Source organism: Panthera pardus, unplaced genomic scaffold (genome assembly GCF_024362965.1).
Source record: "Panthera pardus isolate Hobbes unplaced genomic scaffold, ASM2436296v1 HiC_scaffold_8, whole genome shotgun sequence".
Taxonomy (NCBI): domain Eukaryota; kingdom Metazoa; phylum Chordata; class Mammalia; order Carnivora; family Felidae; genus Panthera; species Panthera pardus.
In genome coordinates, this window is record NW_026527013.1 from 37,322,184 (window position 1) to 37,344,281 (window position 22,098).

General features: G+C 44.3%; 1 protein-coding gene across 1 annotated transcript; it reads right to left on the bottom strand.

Moving 5' to 3' along the window:
* Nucleotides 1–9,207: 9,207 nt before the first annotated feature.
* On the bottom strand, nt 9,208–22,065 carry LOC128775454 (transport and Golgi organization protein 1 homolog). Its single transcript, XM_053896709.1, has 12 exons — nt 21,935–22,065; nt 20,078–20,179; nt 19,331–19,391; nt 19,189–19,224; nt 19,039–19,106; nt 18,820–18,914; nt 17,735–17,811; nt 13,583–13,724; nt 12,629–12,705; nt 10,952–11,090; nt 9,876–9,978; nt 9,208–9,381 (listed from the first exon to the last, which is right to left on the bottom strand). Exons 1-12 carry the CDS (start codon nt 21,946–21,948, stop codon nt 9,372–9,374), a joined length of 924 nt encoding a protein of 307 aa, XP_053752684.1. The 5' UTR covers nt 21,949–22,065; the 3' UTR covers nt 9,208–9,371.
* Between the last annotated feature and the right edge of the window lie 33 nt (nt 22,066–22,098).

Genomic DNA, 22,098 nt, shown 5'->3' on the forward strand with positions numbered 1-22,098 from the left:
ACGTATATATAATGCAGCCATACATAAAATGGAATATTACTCAGCCATCAAAAAGAATGAAATGTTGCCAATTGCAATGATGTGAATAGAGCCAGAATGTATTGTGCTAAGTGAAATATGTCAATCAGAGAAAGACAAATATGTGATTTCACTCGTGTGGAATTTAAGAAACAAAACAGATGACAACATGGGAAGAGGGCAGTAAAAGAGAAGAGTGGTAACAAACCATATGAGTCTCTTAATGATAGAGCAAAAGCTGAGGGTTGATGGAGGGAGATGGGTGGGGGATGGGTTTTAAGGAGGGCACTTGTTGTGATGAGCACTGGGCGTTGTATGTAACTGATGAATCACTAATTTCTACTCCCGAAACCAATCATGCACTGTACGTCAACTAAAGCTTAAATTTAAAAAAATAAAGCTGTAACAAGAGATGAAGACGGACACTGTCTCATAATAAAGGGGACAACCAAACAAGAAGATCCAACGATTGTAAATTTTTATGCACCCAACATACAATCACTGAATATATAAAACAATTAACAACAAATGTAAAGAAACTCATTTATAATAATGCAAGGAGAGTAGAGGACTTTAACATATCACTCACATCAACAGACAGAACCTCTGAGCAGAAAATCAGTAAGGAAACAATGGCTTTGAATGACACACTGGACCAGATGGGTTTAACAGATATATTCAGAACACTCCATACTAAAATGGCACAATGCACATTTTTTTCAAGTGCACATGGGACATTCTCCAGAATCGATCACATTCTAGGTACCAAATCAGGCCTCCACAGGTACCCAAAGACAGAGATCAGACCAAGCATCTTTTCTGACCACAAAACTAGGAAACTTGAAGTCATCCACACAAAAGAAGAAAGAAAGAAAGAAAGAAAGAAAGAAAGAAAGAAAGAAAGAAAGAAAGAAAAAGTGAATAAAGGCCACAAATAAAGGGTGGTTAAACAACATGCTACGAAACGAATGGGTCAACCAGGAAATCAATGAGAAAATACACTGAAACAAATGAAAATGAAAATGAAGATGCACTGGTAAAAACCTTTGGAATGAGGCAAAAGCAGTCTAAGATGGAAGTATATATAGCAATACAAGCCTACCTGACAGAGCCAGAAAAATCTCAAACAATGGAAACTTAACAACCAAAGGAATGAGAAAAAGGACAATGCAAGCCTAAAGACGGCAGAAAGAAGGAAATAATAAAGATTAAGGCAGAAAGAAGTGATAATAGAAACTAGAAAAACACTAGACCAAATCAGTGAAACCAGGGGCTGGTTCTTTAAAAACAGGAATCAACTTGAAAACCTCCTAGGCAGACTTTTCACAAAGAAGAGAGGAAGGACTCAAATCAATAAAATCACAAATAAGACAGGAGAAATAACAGTCCACAACACAGAAATACAGTTAGAAGATAATATTAGGGAAAACTATAGGCAACAAATTGGACACTCTGAGAAATATGGATAAATTCCTCGAAACACATAAACTACCAAACCTGAAACAGGAAGATACATAAAATCTGAAACCAGAAAGAAACTGAATCAGTAATAAAAAAAATATCTCCCCCAACACAAGAAGAGTTCAGGGCCAGCTGGCTTCACTGATGAATTCTACCAAACATTTAAAGAAGGGGTGATATCTATTCTTCTCGAATTATTACAAAAAATAAAAAAGGAGAACTTACCAATTCATGTCATCAGGCCATCATTACCCTGATACCAAAGCCAGATAAAGACTCCCCTAAAGCAGAAAACTGCAGGGGCCCCTGGGTGACTCGGTTGGTTGACTGTCCAACTCTTAACCTCAGATTAGGTCATTATCTTGCAGTTCCTGGGTTCAAGTCCCACATTGGACCCTGCGCTGACAGTGTGGAGCGTGCTCAGGATTCTCTCTCTCCCATCCCTCTGCCCTCCCTCACTTTCATGTACTCTAAGTAAATGAATAAACCTTTAAAATATATTTAGAATTTGTTTTAAATAAAACTGCAGACCAATAGCCTGATGAGTATGTATGCAGAAATTCTCATGAAAATACATTCAAACTAAAGTCAGCAATACATTAATAGAATCATTGACCATAATCAAGTAGGATATACTCCTGGGCTGCAAGGGTGGTTCCACATTCACAGATCAAACAACATGATGCACCACAGTAATAGTAGAAAGGATAAGAACAAGATGATGCTTTCCACAGATGCAGGAAAAGCAGTTGACAAAATGTCACATCCATTCATGACAAAAACCCTCAGCAAAGTAGATTGAGACTCAACCTACCTGCACATAGTAAAGCCCACCTGTGAAAAACCCACAGCTAATCTCATCCTCAATGGGGAAAAACTGAAAGCTTTTCCTCGAAGGTCAGCAACAAGGCAGGGATGACCCCTCACACCACTGTTACTCCACACAGTATTGGAAATCCTAGCCACAGCAATCAGACAATCAGACAACAAAAAGCAATAAGAGGCACCAAATCGGCAAGGAAGAAGTGGAACGCTCGCTATTTGTAACTGACATGATGCTCTCTATAAAAAACATGAAAGACCCCCATAAAAATTGCTGGAAGTGATACATGAGTTTCACAAGTCACAATATACAGAAATTAATGTACAGAAATCCATTGCGCTTCTATAGATGAATCGTGGATTAACAGAAAGTAAGGAATCAATCCCATTGACAGGTGCACCAAGTACCACAACATACCAGGAATAAACCCAACCAAAGAGGTGAAAGACCTATACTCTAAAGGCTATGAAACACTGATGAAAGAAATGGAAGAGGACACAAAGAAATGAGAATACATTTCATGTTCATGGATGAGAAGAACAAACACTGTTAAATGTATACACTCCTCAAAACAATCTACACATGTAATACAATCCCTATCACCCTAATGAAACATTTGTCACAGAACTAGAACAAGTAATCCCCAAATTTGTATGGAACGACAAAAGACCCCACACAGCCAAAACAAACTTGAAGAAGAAAAGTAAAGCTGGAGACCTCACAATTCCAGACTTTAGGTTATATTACAAACCTGTAGTGATGAGAACACTGTACTGGCAAAAAAAAAAAAAAAAAAAAAAAAAAAAAAAAAAAAAACCCGAACGAAAGAAAGAAAGAAAGAAAGAAAAAGAAAACACACACAGACACATAGATCAATAGAATGGAAACCCAGAGATGAACTCACATCTATATGGTCAATTAATCCTCAACAAAGCAGGAAAGAATATCCAATGAACGAAAGAGAGTCTTGGGACACAGGGGTGGCTCAGTCATGGAAGCAACTAATTGTGGATTCAGCTCAGGTCATGATGTCAGTGTTCACCAGTTTGAAACGCGTGTCAGGCTCTGCACTGACAGTGTAGAGCCTGCATGGGATTCTCTCTCTCCACGTCTCTCTGTCCCTCTTCTGCAAGCTCTCTCTCTCTCTCTCAAACATAAATAAATTCACTTAAATAAAAGTCTCAAAATATGTTTTTAGAAAACTAGACAGCATCTTGCAAAACAAAACAACAGACCACTTTCTTACAACATGCACAAAAATAAATCCAACATGGATAAAGACCTACGTGTGAAACGCGAAACCATAAAAATCCCAGAGGATAACACAGGCAGTAACTTCTTTGACAACGGCTGTGCACACGCCTTTGTTGATATATCTCCTGAGGTAAGGGAAACACAAGCAAAAAGAATGGGACTTCATAAAAATTAAAAGCTTCTGTCACCAAGGAAATAATCAACAAATCTAAAACACAACCTATAGCATGATCATATTTGCAAACGACATCTGATGAAGGGTTAGTGTCCAAAATATATAAAGTTATACACACCCAAAAAATGAGAAATCCAACTGAAAATGGGCAGAGGACACGAATAGGTATTTTCCCAAAGAAGACATACAGATAGCCAAGAGACACATGAAAAGGTGCTCAACAATACTGATCTTCAGGAATATACAATTCAAAAGTACAATGAGATAACTCATCACATCTGTCAGAATGACTAAAATCAGTGAATGACGAAACCACATGTGTTGCAAAGGATGTGGGGAAAGAGGAAACCTCTCGCACTGTTGGTAGGAATGCAAACTGGTGCAGCCACTCTGCAAAACATCATGGAGATTCCTCAAAAAATTGAAAACAGAACTACCTTACAATCCAGCAATTTCACTAAGTGATATTTACACAGAGAATACAAAAATAATACTTCAAAGGGATACAGCAGCATTTGCTACAACAGCCAAATTACGGAAACTGCCCAAGTTGCCAACAACAGATGAAGAAATTGAGATGTAGTATATGGAATGGAATATTATTTAGCTGTAAAACATGATATCTTGTCATTTGCCATGAGGTGGATGGAGCGAGAGAATGTTATGCTGGGTGAAATAAGCCTGTCAGACAAAGACAAATACCATATGATTTCACTAACACATGGAAATGAAACAAAACAAAGGGGGCGGGGATGGGGGGATTGGGGGAAGGAGACTGTGACAAACAGACTCTTAACTAGGAAACAAACTGAGGGTTTCCACAGTGGGATGGGGGGGGGGGGCGTGGAATGGGTGAAACAGGTGATGGGGATTAAGACGTGCACCTGGGATGAGCACCCAGTGACGTGTGGAAGTGTTGCTCTATATGTACACCTGAAACTAATATTACACTCTACTTTTACCACCTGGAATTTAAACTAAACTATTACATAAGGTTAATGACACCTACCTACCAGATTTTCTGTAGTTTTCAATCATTTCACTACGTTGGAAAAATAACCATGAAAAATTTTAAAAGCATGTATAATGTGGGGGACAGTTTGTGCCCTTACCTCGGTCTTTGGTTCCAGCAGGACTCGGAAAGTGGGTCCCAGCTCATTCTTCTAGAAGGTCCTGAGACGAATATTTCATGTATTCACATCCTAACTGAATGCAGCTCCCGGTCTTCTGAATTTCTGTCAGGATTTCTCCCTGGAAACCAGCCTGAATCTGGAACGACCCATCCACGGCATCCATGATGTGATGTCGTGAGACCCCGCGATCCCAGGTCCTTTAATAAAATACGTCTTGTTCAAATACTGTCCGGGAAAGTGAGGAATGAAACACGGGAACAGCCCACAAAATGCAAGGGCCTGTGCTGCTGACCGACTGACCAGTGCCCAGGGAAGCCACCCAGGGCCCTCTCCTCAACACTCAGTGCAACAAGGCAGCTTCTCTCTGGCGACTCAGGAGACACCAAGTTGCTGCAAGGCTCCCAAGGTCTCCCCTGGGGAGGGCGGCAGAACCTGCTGCAAACGCAGCTCTGGTCTCTGTCCTGAGGCAGTGGCAGAGGCCCTGAGAGCTCTGGGAGCAACAGAAGCCCTTCCTGCTCTGAGGTGCCCTGGGTCAGAAAAGCCGATGGGGCGCCCTCTGCCGGCAATCACCGTGCATAGAGAGGAGCCCGCCCCCAGGGTTTGTGGTGCTCGCACGCCCTCTGCTGGCCACCATGGGAATTCCTGCAATGTTGAAGGCCATGGCCCTCAGCTGAGGGACTGAAGGTGTTCTGGGCAAATAAGCCTGTTCTCCACATTGGGAGGGGTCTTAGTGACAGGGCCTGGGACACTAAGAAATCTTTTCCTTCTCCTTTCTTGTGAGTGAAGAATGGAACCACATTTATTTATGTAATGACATCATTTGTAACGCTTGCAGCAAGGGTCACAGAACAATAGCCCACCTATTTACACATGCTGAACAAGAGCTAATTGTGTTTACCACCAAAATACTTAGGTTACATAAAGAACTGACACCTTTGAGAGAGAGATACCAGCTTCCAGCTATGGAATGAATAAGTCCTAGGGCTACAAGGTACAGCCAATAGAATAGAGTCAATCCTGTAATAATAATGGTGCATGCTTTCACATGATAGCTACACTTGTGGTTAAGTACAACATAATTTATAGACATATGGAATGACTACACTTTATGCCTAAAACTAATACAACAAATGTGTCAACAATATTTCAATAAATAATCGACATCCTTTACACTATTTTTAATTTCTCCTTCTTTGCCATTAAAAAATCATTCCTGGGGCGCCTGGGTGGCTTAGTCAGTTAAGCGTCCGACCTCGACTCAGGCCATGATCTTGCAGTCCATGAGTTTGAGCCCCACGTCAGGCTCTGCCTGACAGCCCGGAGCCTGCCTCAGATTTGGCATCTCCCTCTCTCTCCCCCCTCCCCAGTTGGGGGTCTCTCAAAAAAAGAAAAAAAATAAACATTAAAAATTAAAAAAAAATCATGCCTAATTTAGACTCTGTGAAATTCCATTTATTCTCTAACCATCTTGATGTTGAGAGCTTCTCTGAAAAGTCACTAATAATATCTTTGATGGACACATATGTGGCAAGGTCGCATGCAACTTCCAGGGAGCTACACATCTGTTTGACTTTACTGTAAGCACCTTGGCTAATAGTTTCAAATTATGAAAATGAGCTGGGTCCCAGCCCATTCTTCTAGAAGGTCCTGAGAGTCAACATTTGGCGGCTTCACTTCCCAACTGAATGCGGCTCCTGTTCCTCCCAATTTGTGTCAGGATTTCTCCCCCGAAACAAGCCTGAACCTGGAACAAACCAAGCCCAGCCTCTCTGACGTGGCGTCACGGGACCCCCTGAATCCACGGATCCTCCAGGGAAATACCGGCAGGGGAAATGAGGAACAAATCACGGAACAGCCCAGAAAAAGCGAGGGACTGTGCGCCAACCGACCACCCGCGCTTCCAGGGAAGCCGCCCAGGCCCTGCCTCCCCCGCCTCAGGACTCAGCCCCATCACCTAGGAGACGCCAAGGGGCTGCGAAGCCTCCAGGGACTCCCCCAGGCCCGGGGGTGGGGGGGGGGGAAACCTGCTGGAAACGCAGCTCTGGCTCTTTGCCCACACTCAGTGGCACTGGGTCCTCAGAAGCAAGGAAGCCTTTCCAGCTCCGGGGCGCCCTGGATCAGAAAAGCCTAGTGGGCGCCTTCTCAGGCCATCACTGGCCACGCAGAGGCCAGGCCCCTCCCTGGGCGTGGTGCGTGCGCGCCCTCTGCCGGCCGCCGTGCGAATTCCTGCAATGCTCAAGGCCATGGCTGCTCAGCTGGAAGTACTGACAGTGCAGCTGGTCCAGTGAAGCCTGTTCTCCTGATCCGGAAGGGTCTTGGCGAAGGGCTTGCTTGGGACACAAAGAAACCTTTTCCTTCTCCTTTTTACTGAGTGCAGAATGAAACCGAATTGATTGACCTAGTGATATCATGTGTAATGCTTTAAGCAGCATTCGCAGAAATACAGACTGCAAAATGACACCTGCTGACCTACAGGTCATGGTGTTTAGCACCGAAATACTTGGGTAAATAAAAAAGTTGACACCTCTGAGAAAGAGATACAGGCTTCCAGCTATGGAATGAATAAGCCATTGGGATCCAAGGTACAGCCCATAGAATAGCGTCAATCCTGTAAGAAAGCGTTGCATGCTTTCGCAATATAGCTACCCTTGTAGAGGTACCTGGAGAGCGTAATGTATACACACGGAATCACCATGATATATGCCTGAAACTAATACAACATGGTGAGTCTACTATATTTCAATTAAAAATGACAATATTATTAATTTCTCCTTCACCATTAAAAATTATTTCTAATTGAGAACATGAAATTCCATTTATACCACATTTTCTAATGTCACCATCTTGATGTGGAGAGCTTATTTTTCAAGTTGTCAATAATGTCTTTGAGGACACAAATGTGACAAGGTCAGAATGCGCATCTAGAGGGAGCTACACATCTGGTATAAATTTCCTGCCTCTATATGGGTAATTTCAATGAAAAGTGCTTCATGGACGAAGACGGATGAAATCATTTCCATCAGACTCATAGGTAGATAATTGTGCCTTCAAATAATAATTGTCATCTCTTCATACCAGAGGAAGGCTGGGTGAAGATATAGGTTTCTCTTTTGATGTAAGAGAAGGCTGTGGTGTTTTAAACTGCTCACCTACCATCCAGAATCCAGAGATTAGCAGCCCTTGGCCTTCTGCTCTGTGCAGCCCTGTCCAGGAAACAGCACCACATCTCCTGTGTCCCCCTCTCCCCTGTCATGTTTTAGCTCAGGCCCTGATCACAGTGGATGAGAATCCTGTTTAGAGAAGCTGCTCATGCTGACCTTTACTGGAGCACTGCTGTTCCCAGCCACCGCAGGGAAGCATGTGGACAGCCAGATTTTGAGCCCTTGGTGGCCCAGCCATGACCCCAACGTGGATGGAGGCTGGTTGCCTCCATAACCTGGGAGGAAGGAGGGCCCAGCAGGAGTCAGGGGCTCTGGGGCAGAATGCATGGGCTTTGAGGACCCGGAAAGAGTCACATGCTTACACCCAACTCCTCCTTGGTGGTGCGGAAGGAATGGGTATCATGTCATTGACATCTGCCCTGCCAGGCCCTCAAAAAGGAAACAGTGGGGGGCGGGGCGACTTGGTGGCTCAGTCACTTAAGTGTCCAACTTTGGCTCAGGTCATGATCTCAGGATTTGTGAGTTTGAGCCCCGCGTCGGGCTCTGTGCTGACAGCTCAGAGCCTGGAGCCTGCTTTGGATTCTGTGTCTCCCTCTCTCTCTGCCCCTCTCTCAATTGTGCTCTCTCTGTCACTCAAAAATAAACATTGCATCAAAATAAAAGATAAAAACAGAAAACACTGAGAGGAATATGGGCCATTATAAGACTCACACCCACAACTACTACCATGAGTCTACCTCAGCTCCCACCTGGATTGGTGCTACCGTGAGGTAGCTGGTACGTGGGCAAATCCACAACATGTGGATTCATGCAGGGTTTCCTCACTGTTCTACCCGAGACACTGCTGACCCCTCATCCATGTCTTGCAATCATGAATCAGCCATGTCCTGGGGGCTGATAGCTGCCCTGCTGATCAGCACACACCACGGTGAGTAGGAAGTGCCACGTGCTGGCGAGGATCTATGGACGAGTGAACACAACTGTCACCAGATCTGGAGGAAGGTTGTGGCCACCACCCCAGAAGGAACCAGCGGGACATGGGCAGTCAATACAATTCAAACACTTATCTTCTGCCCCATAACTGTAGATTCTACCTGTTTGTGACCGTGTATACAGGGGTCACACTGTGTACATCAACACAGAATGACCGTAGGTCCTCCTGGAAGCAGATAATGACAGAGATACAGAACTGTGATGGGTTTATTAGGGGAAACGAGGAAAAACAAAATAGAGGGGACAGGAATGGTCAGGGAAAGAATTCAGTCAAATACGCATATCAGACAACTTTTCTAAATATATCACATCACCACAGCCTATTGGTCACAGTTCAGGGTCCTCTTCGAACTTCACATTCTCCTGTAAGGCAACGAGATTTTGGGTTATTGCAATGGGATCTTGTGTCCTCCTCGATGTATTTTGTCTTCAACAATATATCTGTGGCCTTGGATGAACACTTAATTGTGTGGCTGCATCTGTGTGTCTACCTCTAAGGGATTATGACTGTCTTCAAATCTTAGATATAGATCCCTGAATGTACACAGTATCACAGTTATCTTTTTCTTTTTCGTAAAGTAGGACCTGAATGTTAAAAGAAAAAACACAGGGGTCTTTGCCGTATTTTTTGAAACAGGGATTGCCAACCTCTCAGCCTCAGGCATTACACTCTTAGTTTCATGAAATTGGATGAACATCTGTCGATGACCTTCTGTGTGGAGATACATTCATTTCCACCCTGAGAAGGGTGAGTGTCCACTCATCCCATACATTTTACAAATTCCTTAAGTGCTTCTCACCTCTTCATCGTACTGACCTCAGAAACCAACATTGTCCCTGTTTCTCAGATTACAAACCTGAGGCTCTGAGATGACCGCCGAGAGCTGGTGTTAGAGCTGACACAGCAGGAACACAGGCAAAGCCTCAGGAGATTGCGAGGGAAGTTTCGGAGGCGCAAACCTGCAGGCAGGGTGGTGACAGCAGACGCATGGGTGTGGTGACCAGAGTACAGCAGGGGCGGCTCCTCCTCGCCCCTGAGTTTCCCACCAAGAGTCTGACTCAGGCTGAAGGCCAAGGAAGCGGCACAGCTGATCTACAACGTGCCTTCACATTTAGTCTCACTGAGACACACAAACTTAGGCAGACAAGCGATTCCTAAGACTAAGTTTAATATCCCAAGTCTCCCAGAACATTCTTCGTACATGTCCAGACCCTTCAGAAAACCAAGGGAAACAACAAACTTTATTTAGATTATGAACTAGTTGCACTTGGTAACGTTGACATTTCAGAGATGATGACTGCATTCTACATTGTGGTTGAACCCGTGCAGCAGTCCTTTGCAGACTTTACACTGTCCTCATGCTCCCTTCCCAGTTTGTGGGCCCTGCCAGAGATGGCCTCCAAGTCCATCCTACTGACCCCAATGCCGTCCCCTCTGCACCTCCTCAAACTCTGCTTACTGTGCTCAACTTCCCTTCTATTCTTGCATGATTCAAGTTTCCCCCAGTTTTGCACTGGATCCTTCACTGGTACTTCCACTATGGTGACCACAAGGTCTGTGTCATATAATGCATGTGCCCCCTTTCAGACGGGATACCTGAGGCACCTACACTTAGGGGTGCATCTCATCCTTCACGGAGCTCAAAACATTGTGTCTAAGACAGGCACCAGTACTCCTGAGACATCTGCCTTTGTATAAAAATCCTCTTTCTTGTAGACAAGAGAGACCTACAGCTGACCTCATTATAGGGAAATGACACAGCCCATTGTACACTATGTCCTGAGAAACTTGAGATATGTGACACTGTCCTCAGGCAGGTTTGCAGTTGAATGGCCAAGCCCTCACAAGCATCCCTACATCAATGCCACCAAGTCTTTCACGAAGAAGACGAATACGCTTTATCAGTCACTCATCCAGTTCAGGTCATCTTACCAAATTTAGTACGTGGAGGAGCTGGTGGAGGAGGCGGAGGTGGCCCATAGCCCGTGACTGGTGGTGAAGGGTGGTCCATGGGGGACAGCCTGCAAGGCGATCCTGGGGAAGGACCAGGCCCTCTTGCATTCATAATGGCCTGCGCAACAGAAATGAAAGCTATGTTCATAGGACAGAGCAAAGCACCAACATCAGCAAAAAGTGGCAAACCAAAGAAGCAGTGCTCATCTCCTGCCAGCTTCCCCACCACCAGGTTCCAAGAGGGCAGCATCAGCGCCAAAATCTCTACCCATACTTTGGGTTCCACTTATGCTTTGGGGGTGGGGAACGGATGCTATGGGGACAAACCAGTGTTCCCACATGTGGGCAAATGTAGAACAGCAAGCTCTTGTCCTAGAGGATTTATGGAATGAGTACCAAATTAATAAAATAGCATATTCCTGATAGGAAGGCATTTAAGTCCAGAATCACCTTCCACCCCGCATCCACCTCCACCACAGAGGCTGCTTATTTGTATGTGAAGAACTACAGATTGAGAAGGAATTACAATCCCAGGCTCCACACATGGAATCACAGCAATCGTGGCTCAAAGCTCTGCCTCTAAGCCCCCGCCTGTGCCCGATCTGCTTCTCTCCCGACAATGAAATCTTCTCCTCTCTGCAAGTGCTATCCATGGGCACAGAGACATGTTGGGGCATGGGGATACTGAGGTCATACAGAGAACCTCGAAAAGCATGTCCTTAGAGAAACATGTTACCTATACATGTTAGGTAGGCTTAGCTAATTTATTTTCATTCAGTGGTACTTCTCAGTTAAATACAGTAAAACTCACAGGGTACTTTTGTTCTCTAAAAGATGAGCCGAAATTCTAAATAACAGAATTAACACAAATACACTTTTGTTTCTGCTGTACATCTCCATGTATCACCTGTGACAGTGACACAGGACACAAGAGAACGTGCTCATGTGAACACGACACAGTGGAGAATTACAATGCAGGTAATTGCAGATTGTCTCTCTTCACCACGCATGTTGCAATGCGTGTTTTCTAGGACAAATATGTCACCTCTCGTAGTTCAGAATATGTATACCCAGGGCACACCTGAAGGGATTCCAGACAGCACGTTTACAAAAAAAAAAAAAAAAAAAAAAAACCAGAAAGGCTGAATGTTGACGGGTATTAAATTTACTTTGTCTACGACCACTCTAAATGACGCATACAAAAATATAAGTTGGAGTGAAGGCAGTTTGCATTTTCAAAACATAAGGATAACTGCCGATTTTCTGAACACATTAATCCCCTAGACAGAAACAGAACAGGAAGAAACAGCAAGAGCAATGATTCCACACTGAGGAGGTCCAGAAAAAATAAGTCATGCCAAAAGACTTCCAGGTGGAGGGTGGTCTCTTCCTCCCTGGTTATTTCCAGGTATATACCAGAAAAGCCCTTGGGTGCTCAGCCCTAGGCACTTTGGTTCTACACCTTCCACAAGGAGATGACAGGCAGAAAATAGAGAATCCCATAGACACTTGGGTTAAGCTTGTGCATTTGGAAAATGGGAAAAACAAGCAGACATATACAACACAAAAAACAGACACAAAGCCAGGAGAGAGCGCTGAACAGAAAAAAGAGGGTTTTGCCAAAGAGTTACAACTGAAAATGTGCACAGCATTTACCTTGTTCTCCGTGATCCTTTTGGTAGAGTCAGTGTTGTTGTTACTCACACGAGCAACATGTGGATCTACAAAAGGCCCTAGAAGGGATGCAGGTTTATTTTGATTTGAGTAGATTGTGCAGAGATTAAAAAAAAAAACAAAACAAAAACACAAAAACAAACAAAAAAAACCCCAAAAAACAAAAACCACTCTCCTCATTCCTCAAGCAACTGAAACTCTTTGGCCCAGTCAGATCCCAAATCACATGCACAGTGTATCCCGCATGCTTCAGATGATCCCAAGGTAAAGGAAGAACCATTCTTTAAACTGTGATGAAGAACCATAAAAGCCCTGGTTCAGGTGTTTTCATAACTCCTCAAACAACTGTGGATGACTGGGGGCTCAACTGGATGGATATACGTTAGGCGGAGCCTCATGCCTCCCACCGCCCAGCACATGGACTGTGTATGGCACACATCTGCTGAAGCGCTAGGCCTGCTTTTCTGCATACAGCCCCATTCCATCTCCACAAGAGACACCTGTACCAACACAAGGTGGGGGAAATGACACAAGGATGATAAGTCAATCATGAGAAACTCAAGGAATGTGGTGATGATGGCAGGCATTTTCCTTGCATTGCAATGATCTGTGGTACCACCTCTGCACCTTGTACAAGACTCAACAACGGGGCGCCTGGGTGGCTCAGTCGGTCAAGCATCCCACCCCGGCTCAGGTCATGATCTCACAGTGCGTGAGTTCAAGCCCCACATCGGGCTCTGTGTTGACAGCTCAGAGCCTGGAACCTGCTTCAGATTCTGTGTCTCCCTCTCTCTGACCCTCCCTCATTCATGCTCTGTCTCTGTCTGTCTCAAAAATAAATAAACATTAACAAATTTCTTTAAAAAAGACTCAACAACAACAAAAATTAGATGAAGGTTCTTAGCAAGCCAACTCATACTGCCCAGATCATCTTACCAAGTGGTGCAGGTGGAGGGGTTCGGGGTGATCCTGAACCTGGTACAGGAGGTGGATGTGCCCAGATCAAAGGGTGACCTCTAGAGTAGGGTGTGCAGAATCTTCCAGTTAATGGAGGAGGTTGCCACGGATCCACACTGCCCTGCAGAACGGAAGTGACAGCTACGTGCAGATGCCACACAAGAGAACCAATCCCCAAAGCAGCTGAAACCCATAGAAGTACGGGCCAGCACCTGCCCCCTTCTCTGCCACCAGGATCCAAGAGAGTAGCATCAGTACCTGAAAACTCTGTCCCTGCCACTGGGTACCACCTACAGCTTAGGCAACTAAACGCAGGTGGTTAAACTACTGTCACCACATGTCCCTGCCCATGTCTGAGAATTTAGAACAAAATGATCCCCTCTTACAGGATTAAATAAGTAATTCCAAACTAATGAAGCAGCATATTCCAGACAGGCAGACATCCATGTCCAGGATCACCTTGCATCCTTCCACTACAGTGGTGGCAGAAGCTCTGTTTTTGCCTTATTCCGAACATAAAAACATTGGGTGCAAATACACAGCTCATTCTTTGCACATGAAATGACAGCTACTCTTGGGAAAAAGTTCTGCCTGCCGGCCCCACACTTGGCCCCCTCTGCTTCCCTCGCTGAGAAAGAGGTCTTCCTACTTTCTGCAAGTGCTGTCAAAGGCCAAGAAACCACTCGGGAGTTGGGGATGCCGGGAGTCTTGTAGGGGACCTGAGGAAATGTTTGCTGTGAGGAACATACTACACATCAATGAGTACTAGGCCCACAAGTGTTTACCTGAATTCATAAGGAATTCTGATTTTGTGTACACTACAAGACACAGAGTAATACATCCTATGGGAAAAAAGAGGCAGACATTCGTGAAACAGTTAATGTAAATGTGTTTTGACTTTGGTATACATTTCCAGGGATGTGTCATGAGCGATGGTATCAGCTCTAACACTGACTGGAGACACAAGAGAACCTGCTCATATGAATAAAACTGAAGGACCTTGTGTTCAGAATACTTTTACCCAAGATACTGCTTGAAAGGATTCCAAACAGTTCATTTACCCATGAAGACGTGAAGGTGGTGAGTTATGACAATGACTTTGTCTAAAACCATCATAAATTGTACAAGGCACACAATATAAAGATGGAGGGAAGTCTTTTCACGTTTACAATTAACAGATAGTCTTCACACATGAATAGTGTGACCAGAAAGAGGAAAATAACAACAACACTGATCCCACAGAGAGGTAGTGTGTTAGGAGTCAACAAGCTTAGAGACTTTGCTATAGAGTGCAGTGTATCTTCCTGTTGTTGTTATTTTGAACACAACAAGGGAAAAGCCATAAGGTGCTCAACTTCAAAGTTCCTTTGGCTACTAAACTGACCAGAAAAAAGATGACAGGCTGAAAAGACAGAAGCCTGTAGACTCTTGGGTGAAGGCTGTGCATTTGGAAAATGAGAAAAACAAGCAGACATATCATACAACACACAAAACAGACACAAAGCCAGGAGAGAGCGCTGAACAGAAAAAGGAGGGTTTTGCCAAAGAGTTACAACTGAAAATGTCCACAGCATTTACCTTGTCCTTCGTGGTCCTGTTAGTAGAGTCAGTGTTGTTGTTACTCACAGGAGCAACATCTGGATCTGCAATAGGCCCTACAAGGGATGGAGGTTTATTCTGATTTGAGTAGATTGTGCAGAGATTAAAAAAACAAAAACAAAACAAAAACACAAAAACAAACAAAAAAAACCCCCACAAAACCAAAACCACTCTCCTCATTCCTCAAGCAACTGAAACTCTTTGGCCCAGTCAGATCCCAAATCACATGCACAGTGTATCCCGCATGCTTCAGGTGATCCCAAGGTAAAGGGAGAACCATTCTTTAAACTCTGATGAAGACCCATAAAAGCCCTGGTTCAGGTGTTTTCATAACTCCTCAAACAACTGTGGATGACTGGGGGCTCAACTGGATGGATATACGTTAGGCGGAGCCTCATGCCTCCCACCGCCCAGCACATGGACTGTGTATGGCACACATCTGCTGAAGCGCTAGGCCTGCTTTTCTGCATACAGCCCCATTCCATCTCCACAAGAGACACCTGTACCAACACAAGGTGGGGGAAATGACACAAGGATGATAAGTCAATCATGAGAAACTCAAGGAATGTGGTGATGATGGCAGGCATTTTCCTTGCATTGCAATGATCTGTGGTACCACCTCTGCACCTTGTACAAGACTCAACAACGGGGCGCCTGGGTGGCTCAGTCGGTCAAGCATCCCACCCCGGCTCAGGTCATGATCTCACAGTGCGTGAGTTCAAGCCCCACATCGGGCTCTGTGTTGACAGCTCAGAGCCTGGAACCTGCTTCAGATTCTGTGTCTCCCTCCTTCTGACCCTCCCTCATTCATGCTCTGTCTCTGTCTGTCTCAAAAATAAATAAACATTAACAAATTTCTTTAAAAAAGACTCAACAACAACAAAAATTAGATGAAGGTTCTTAGCAAGCCAACTCATACTGCCCAGATCATCTTACCAAGTGGTGCAGGTGGAGGGGTTCGGGGTGATCCTGAACCTGGTACAGGAGGTGGATGTGCCCAGATCAAAGGGTGACCTCTAGAGTAGGGTGTGCAGAATCTTCCAGTTAATGGAGGAGGTTGCCATGGATCCACACTGCCCTGCAGAACGGAAGTGACAGCTACGTGCAGATGCCACACAAGAGAACCAATCCCCAAAGCAGCTGAAACCCATAGAAGTACGGGCCAGCACCTGCCCCCTTCTCTGCCACCAGGATCCAAGAGAGTAGCATCAGTACCTGAAAACTCTGTCCCTGCCACTGGGTACCACCTACAGCTTAGGCAACTAAACGCAGGCGGTTAAACTACTGTCACCACATGTCCCTGCCCATGTCTGAGAATTTAGAACAAAATGATCCCCTCTTACAGGATTAAATAAGTAATTCCAAACTAATGAAGCAGCATATTCCAGACAGGCAGACATCCATGTCCAGGATCACCTTGCATCCTTCCACTACAGTGATGGCAGAAGCTCTGTTTTTGGCTTATTCCGAACATAAAAACATTGGGTGCAAATACACAGCTCATTCTTTGCACATGAAATGACAGCTACTCTTGGGAAAAAGTTCTGCCTGCCGGCCCCACACTTGGCCCCCTCTGCTTCCCTCGCTGAGAAAGAGGTCTTCCTACTTTCTGCAAGTGCTGTCAAAGGCCAAGAAACCACTCGGGAGTTGGGGATGCCGGGAGTCTTGTAGGGGACCTGAGGAAATGTTTGCTGTGAGGAACATACTACACATCAATGAGTACTAGGCCCACAAGTGTTTACCTGAATTCATAAGGAATTCTGATTTTGTGTACACTACAAGACACAGAGTAATATACATCCTATGGGAAAAAAGAGGCAGACATTCGTGAAACAGTTAATGTAAATGTGTTTTGACTTTGGTATACATTTCCAGGGATGTGTCATGAGCGATGGTATCAGCTCTAACACTGACTGGAGACACAAGAGAACCTGCTCATATGAATAAAACTGAAGGACCTTGTGTTCAGAATACTTTTACCCAAGATACTGCTTGAAAGGATTCCAAACAGTTCATTTACCCATGAAGACGTGAAGGTGGTGAGTTATGACAATGACTTTGTCTAAAACCATCATAAATTGTACAAGGCACACAATATAAAGATGGAGGGAAGTCTTTTCACGTTTACAATTAACAGATAGTCTTCACACATGAATCGTGTGACCAGAAAGAGGAAAATAACAACAACACTGATCCCACAGAGAGGTAGTGTGTTAGGAGTCAACAAGCTTAGAGACTTTGCTATAGAGTGCAGTGTATCTTCCTGTTGTTGTTATTTTGAACACAACAAGGGAAAAGCCATAAGGTGCTCAACTTCTAAGTTCCTTTGGCTACTAAACTGACCAGAAAAAAGATGACAGGCTGAAAAGACAGAAGCCTGTAGAGTCTTAGGTTCAGGCTGTGAATTTGGAAAATATAAATAGGCAGACATATCACACAACACACAAAACAGGGATAAGGCCGCAGAGCATGCTGTTCCGCAAAGGAGGGTTTCCTGACAGACTTACAACTGAAAATGGCCCCAGCATTTACCTTGTCCTTCTCGGCATTGTTGGTAGACTGCTTGTTGTTGTGACTCATGGGAGTGACACCAGCTTCGGCTGAAGGCTCTAAAAGGGATAGAGGTTTACTCTGATTTTAGTAGACTCTGCAGAATTCACACAAACACCACATTTTGTGACGTGTTAAACTCTTGCCCACACTCAGGACAAGGAGGAGAGGCAGAGAGTAACCCACAAGCCTCAGTTGACCCCAGTGATAAGGGGGAGATCCATCCCATCATATCTTAATGAAGAAACCATAGGGTCCTGGCTCATGTTCTTCATAATTAGTCAAATAACTTTCAACAGGGCAGCTCAAAGAGAAATCAGGAAATCGTCACCAAAACAGCCATTTCTCAATACACATTAGGGGTAATAACTCAGCATCTCATTTCAGATAAAAATTAAAATGAGAGCGTCAGTTGGTGGATAACATCAAAAAACCCTCCACAGAAGAGCATGGGTGTGTTTCTTCTGACTCCAGGCAAATTGTTCATTCTTTCAGCTCATCTATAAGCTGCCTTCCACATGGGAGCCGGTATTATGTAACTATTTCTGAATGGAACTGAACTTGACTGATATTATATTAAGGAGAAAAGGAAAACTATGGGTGTTTAGCCGTGAAGCTGCAGAGTTGCACTGATAACATCAGAGGACGAAGCTATTTGGAGCTTGGATTCAGGAATGTAGGTCTATAGTTCACAAAAATAAAAATAAAGGAGCAATGAAAATAGTAAATAAATGAGTTTCTCCTCAAATAAACTAAAGTCTTCACATTGAGTCCGGGTGGGAAGAAGGATGAGACCCCTGTCCTGTCATCCTTTCCAGGCTCTTCAGACAGGGGGATGCTAGAGGAGGTGGGAGGGTCACAGTCAGAGGAGGGGCATGAGCTCCACCATTCACAGGGAGAAGTGCCTCACTGCTTGCAGTACCAGCGGAGAAGACCCTTCTGTCACCCCTTCAGACCACCTGCTGTCCTTAGTGTTTGCGGTTCTGTCCAGGACACACGATGATCACCCACAGGAAAAGGCTTTGCCGCAGAAATGAGGCTCCTGCACATCACCACGTGCCCCTTACCTCTCCTCGCAGAGTTCTGCATCTCTGGACTTCCAGGCATTGGTCTCTGTCTCCTGTATCTCTCAAGCAGCCTCTTTCCTTCCATCACATCCAGTCTTAGATACAGAAAAAGAATGGACTTCTGTAAGAGTTGCAACGCCACGTCCTCTGACTAGACACTAAACAGCACAGCTGTCATCCCTCAAAACACCCATAAAAACTCATGTCACGCTCGCACACCTGTGTTTCAAGCGGGCAACCTCTCGGCTCTGTTCCGCCATTTTCCTCTCCCAGATCCGAGCCTTGATCTAGGGGAGAAAAACACATCCACCTTCAGTCATGCCAGACTGTGCACCAAAGAGAGAGAGGAGGAAAAAAGAAAACACTTACCCAGGTGTCCTGAGTATTATGCTCATAAACTGCGACCTGAAAAAGCAACAATGAAAAGTCCGTGTTTAGGAATTCCAAGGGCCACTACACTCAACCACATGAGGTACTAAGGGTTCAATATGTCAGGCAGAACTCACGTTACCTGGTGTGTGAAGGTGAGTTCTGCCTTCTGCAGCTGTTCTCGTGTTTGTTCAATTTGCTGTCTGTGAGATACAATTGGTTTCATCAAATAAGGTCTAATATTAGGTAGGATTATAAATAATCTGCTCATGTTCCCATCATCCTCATATCTTCCCCCAATACAATTTATCCTTTCACATGAAACACTTTTCACACAATTATAAATGTGCAGAACCAAAGCTATTGTTCCATCCTCTCCTTACTCATCATTCCAAGCCCGTAGGGTTCAGAGGTCATAGAATTCTTTTCCATTTTCAATCTTGCCCTAATTCATCAGGTGACAAGTGACTTTCATCATAAAGCCAACATAAAGCTCTATTCTCCTTTAACTTGTGTACTCACCAGGTTTCCTAGGGTTGCAAAGACCAGGACCATCAGGTGGTACTACCTTCTTGATGGATAGGATTTCATCCTATGACACACTGCTTTCCTATAGATTATGACAACTGACACCACCCCTCAGGAACGTTGGCACGGATGAAGTTTCTACATGGGCAGGTCAATGCTGGAGACCCAGAAATGTTTAGTAACTTAATTGTTTTATTCTTTCTAATACTTATCTTTTCCTGTCTGTTAATTCTCTACGGATATGTCCTCTGAATTTGTGTTTATATTACTATATTCATGGAGTCTACCCATTGTACAAAGGTTAGAACTAAGAAACGAACAGGGGTTTCATGAGCCACTGCTAATTAGTATCTGAACTCACTTGCACTTGTGTATGTCCCTTGTAGCTATTTTCAGATCTTCCTCTGCAGTTGCCATCTGATTCTTCATTGCCACTAGTTCACAGTTTGTCATATCCAGATTCCTAAGATGGGAAAGATATATACATAGTCCAGTAGCCAAGGTCCAGAAATTCTGCCTTTTTCCTTCTCAGCTCTCTTAACGCCTAGATTCCAATATCCCTATCCCCTCCCCCAACGATGCACAGACTGACAACACAGTCAGAGAAATGAAGACCCCATTTAATGTTAAAGAACATTCAACCTCCGTCTGCTGCCAAGTCGCCTACAATCAGAGCCGCCTGTCTAGTTCTCTGCTTCTACTCCTTCATCGTCAAGTCATCAAATAACATTGCACCTTGTGCCTTCCCAGAGTTGGTCTTTTGTTTGAGATGGAGAAGGCCTATTCCAGGTCAGTGTGAAAACCTGTGCCTGACCAACTGTACCCATTAGGATGAGGCAGGGGATCATCATTGCCTTGCACCTCCACGGGGCAGTGCACTGAATCTCAGTCCAAAAGTTGTACCCTGACACAGACACTGAGTATGAAAGACAGCCTTCCAGGATATGGCTTCACCAGCATTGCAAATCACTCCCACACATCACTAAGGTTCAGGAGTGCAACCCCTGCCCCCTCTTTCAAAGATCCTGGTGGAGGGAAAGGCCAATCTTAGAGTGGCAATATATGCTGAAATATAACATGATGTGAACTGTCCCACAGTCAGGCTCTTATCTTCAGGAAACAGATTTCAGATGGAAAACTATCAACTTCATGGAGTCAGTCTACTTGAACAAGACTCAGTTCATTGACAGTGAAGGCAGCAAAGGGAAATGCTTAGAAAGGCTGGTTTGCTGTGTTGCCCTCAGACTATTTTGTGCATGGTGTTGCTTTAAAGGGTTTCAACTTGGCACTGGATGTAGTCAAGAATCACATGCAAAACTGAAAGACTGTTAGTAGTGGACACAAAAGCACTAGACAGAGAAAGGTACATGCATTTCCTTCTGGCCTCTCAGGTAGTCCTTCAGCAAGTGTTTTCTGGGGTGGCTGTAATGTAGAGGCTCTGTTGTAAGGGGGTGAAGATAGAAGGTGGTCAGGGTGCTCTACCTGCTCCCACAAAGAGCTTACACATTAACAAAAACAAGATGCCAGTGAGACAGAGCAGGCTCCACCCCGGGTGTGGAAAGGACTAACAGAAGCTGAGTCTCCAGGGAAGACAAGGAAGCATTTCCTTTTCAATGTGAATAAGGGGCTCTAAAGGCCCCCCTCCTGAGAACAAAAGGAAATACTGGACAAAAGAAGAAACATGCGCCTGGGGCACCAAATTTCTAATGAACCCATGAAGACACACTTCGTACGAGTCTCACTTGCAGACTGGATGAAGAGATGCAGTACTGATGCCATCCCAACCCACAGTCTAGAAAGAAACTCCCATGGTTTCTGCAGCAAGATAATTCAATGTTTTCCCTAAATATTTTTGACCCAAGTCTGGTGCTGAACAAAGATGACCTAATTCCTGGCTGATAAGACCATGGGATGGGATTGAAACCTATAGGACAATGTAAATGGATCCGGAGGGGATCCTGTTATCAGTGTGCTTAATGCCAGTATCTTCCCTCTTCTACCCCAAGTACATGACACAAGAATGTGTGACAAGCACTAAGGACAGAAAGGAAAATGCAGGTTATAGGAAGCCAGGTAGGAAGGGCAGGCACAATTCTCCTGAATGCATTTGGCAAAAATACTCTTGGATCCAATTCTAGAAGAAATATATTTATCTATAGCGGCCACCACATTCATTCATACAACAGTACTCGGGACCATTATCACATGAACGTCTTACTTTGCTGTAGCCATTTTTCTTTCTTCAGAGGATTTATCAAGGATGTCTGCTCTCTCCTTCAGCCTTTTGGCTTTTTCTTCCCTGATTGCTGTAAGAGAACTCAAAGAATTATAAACGTCTTCCAGGGCCTTTTTCCTTTCTGTAAAAAAAAAAAAAAAAAAAAA

Bases quoted from the DNA above. Each gene is read 5' to 3' on its own strand.
- LOC128775454 (XM_053896709.1), bottom strand. The intron at 13,725-17,734 runs GTAAATGCTGGG...TCCGTTCTGCAG, and splicing joins ACAATGCCGAGAAGGACAAG to GGCAGTGTGGATCCGTGGCA. The intron at 9,979-10,951 runs GTAAGATGACCT...CCCTGCCTGCAG, and splicing joins TCCTCCACGTACTAAATTTG to GTTTGCGCCTCCGAAACTTC.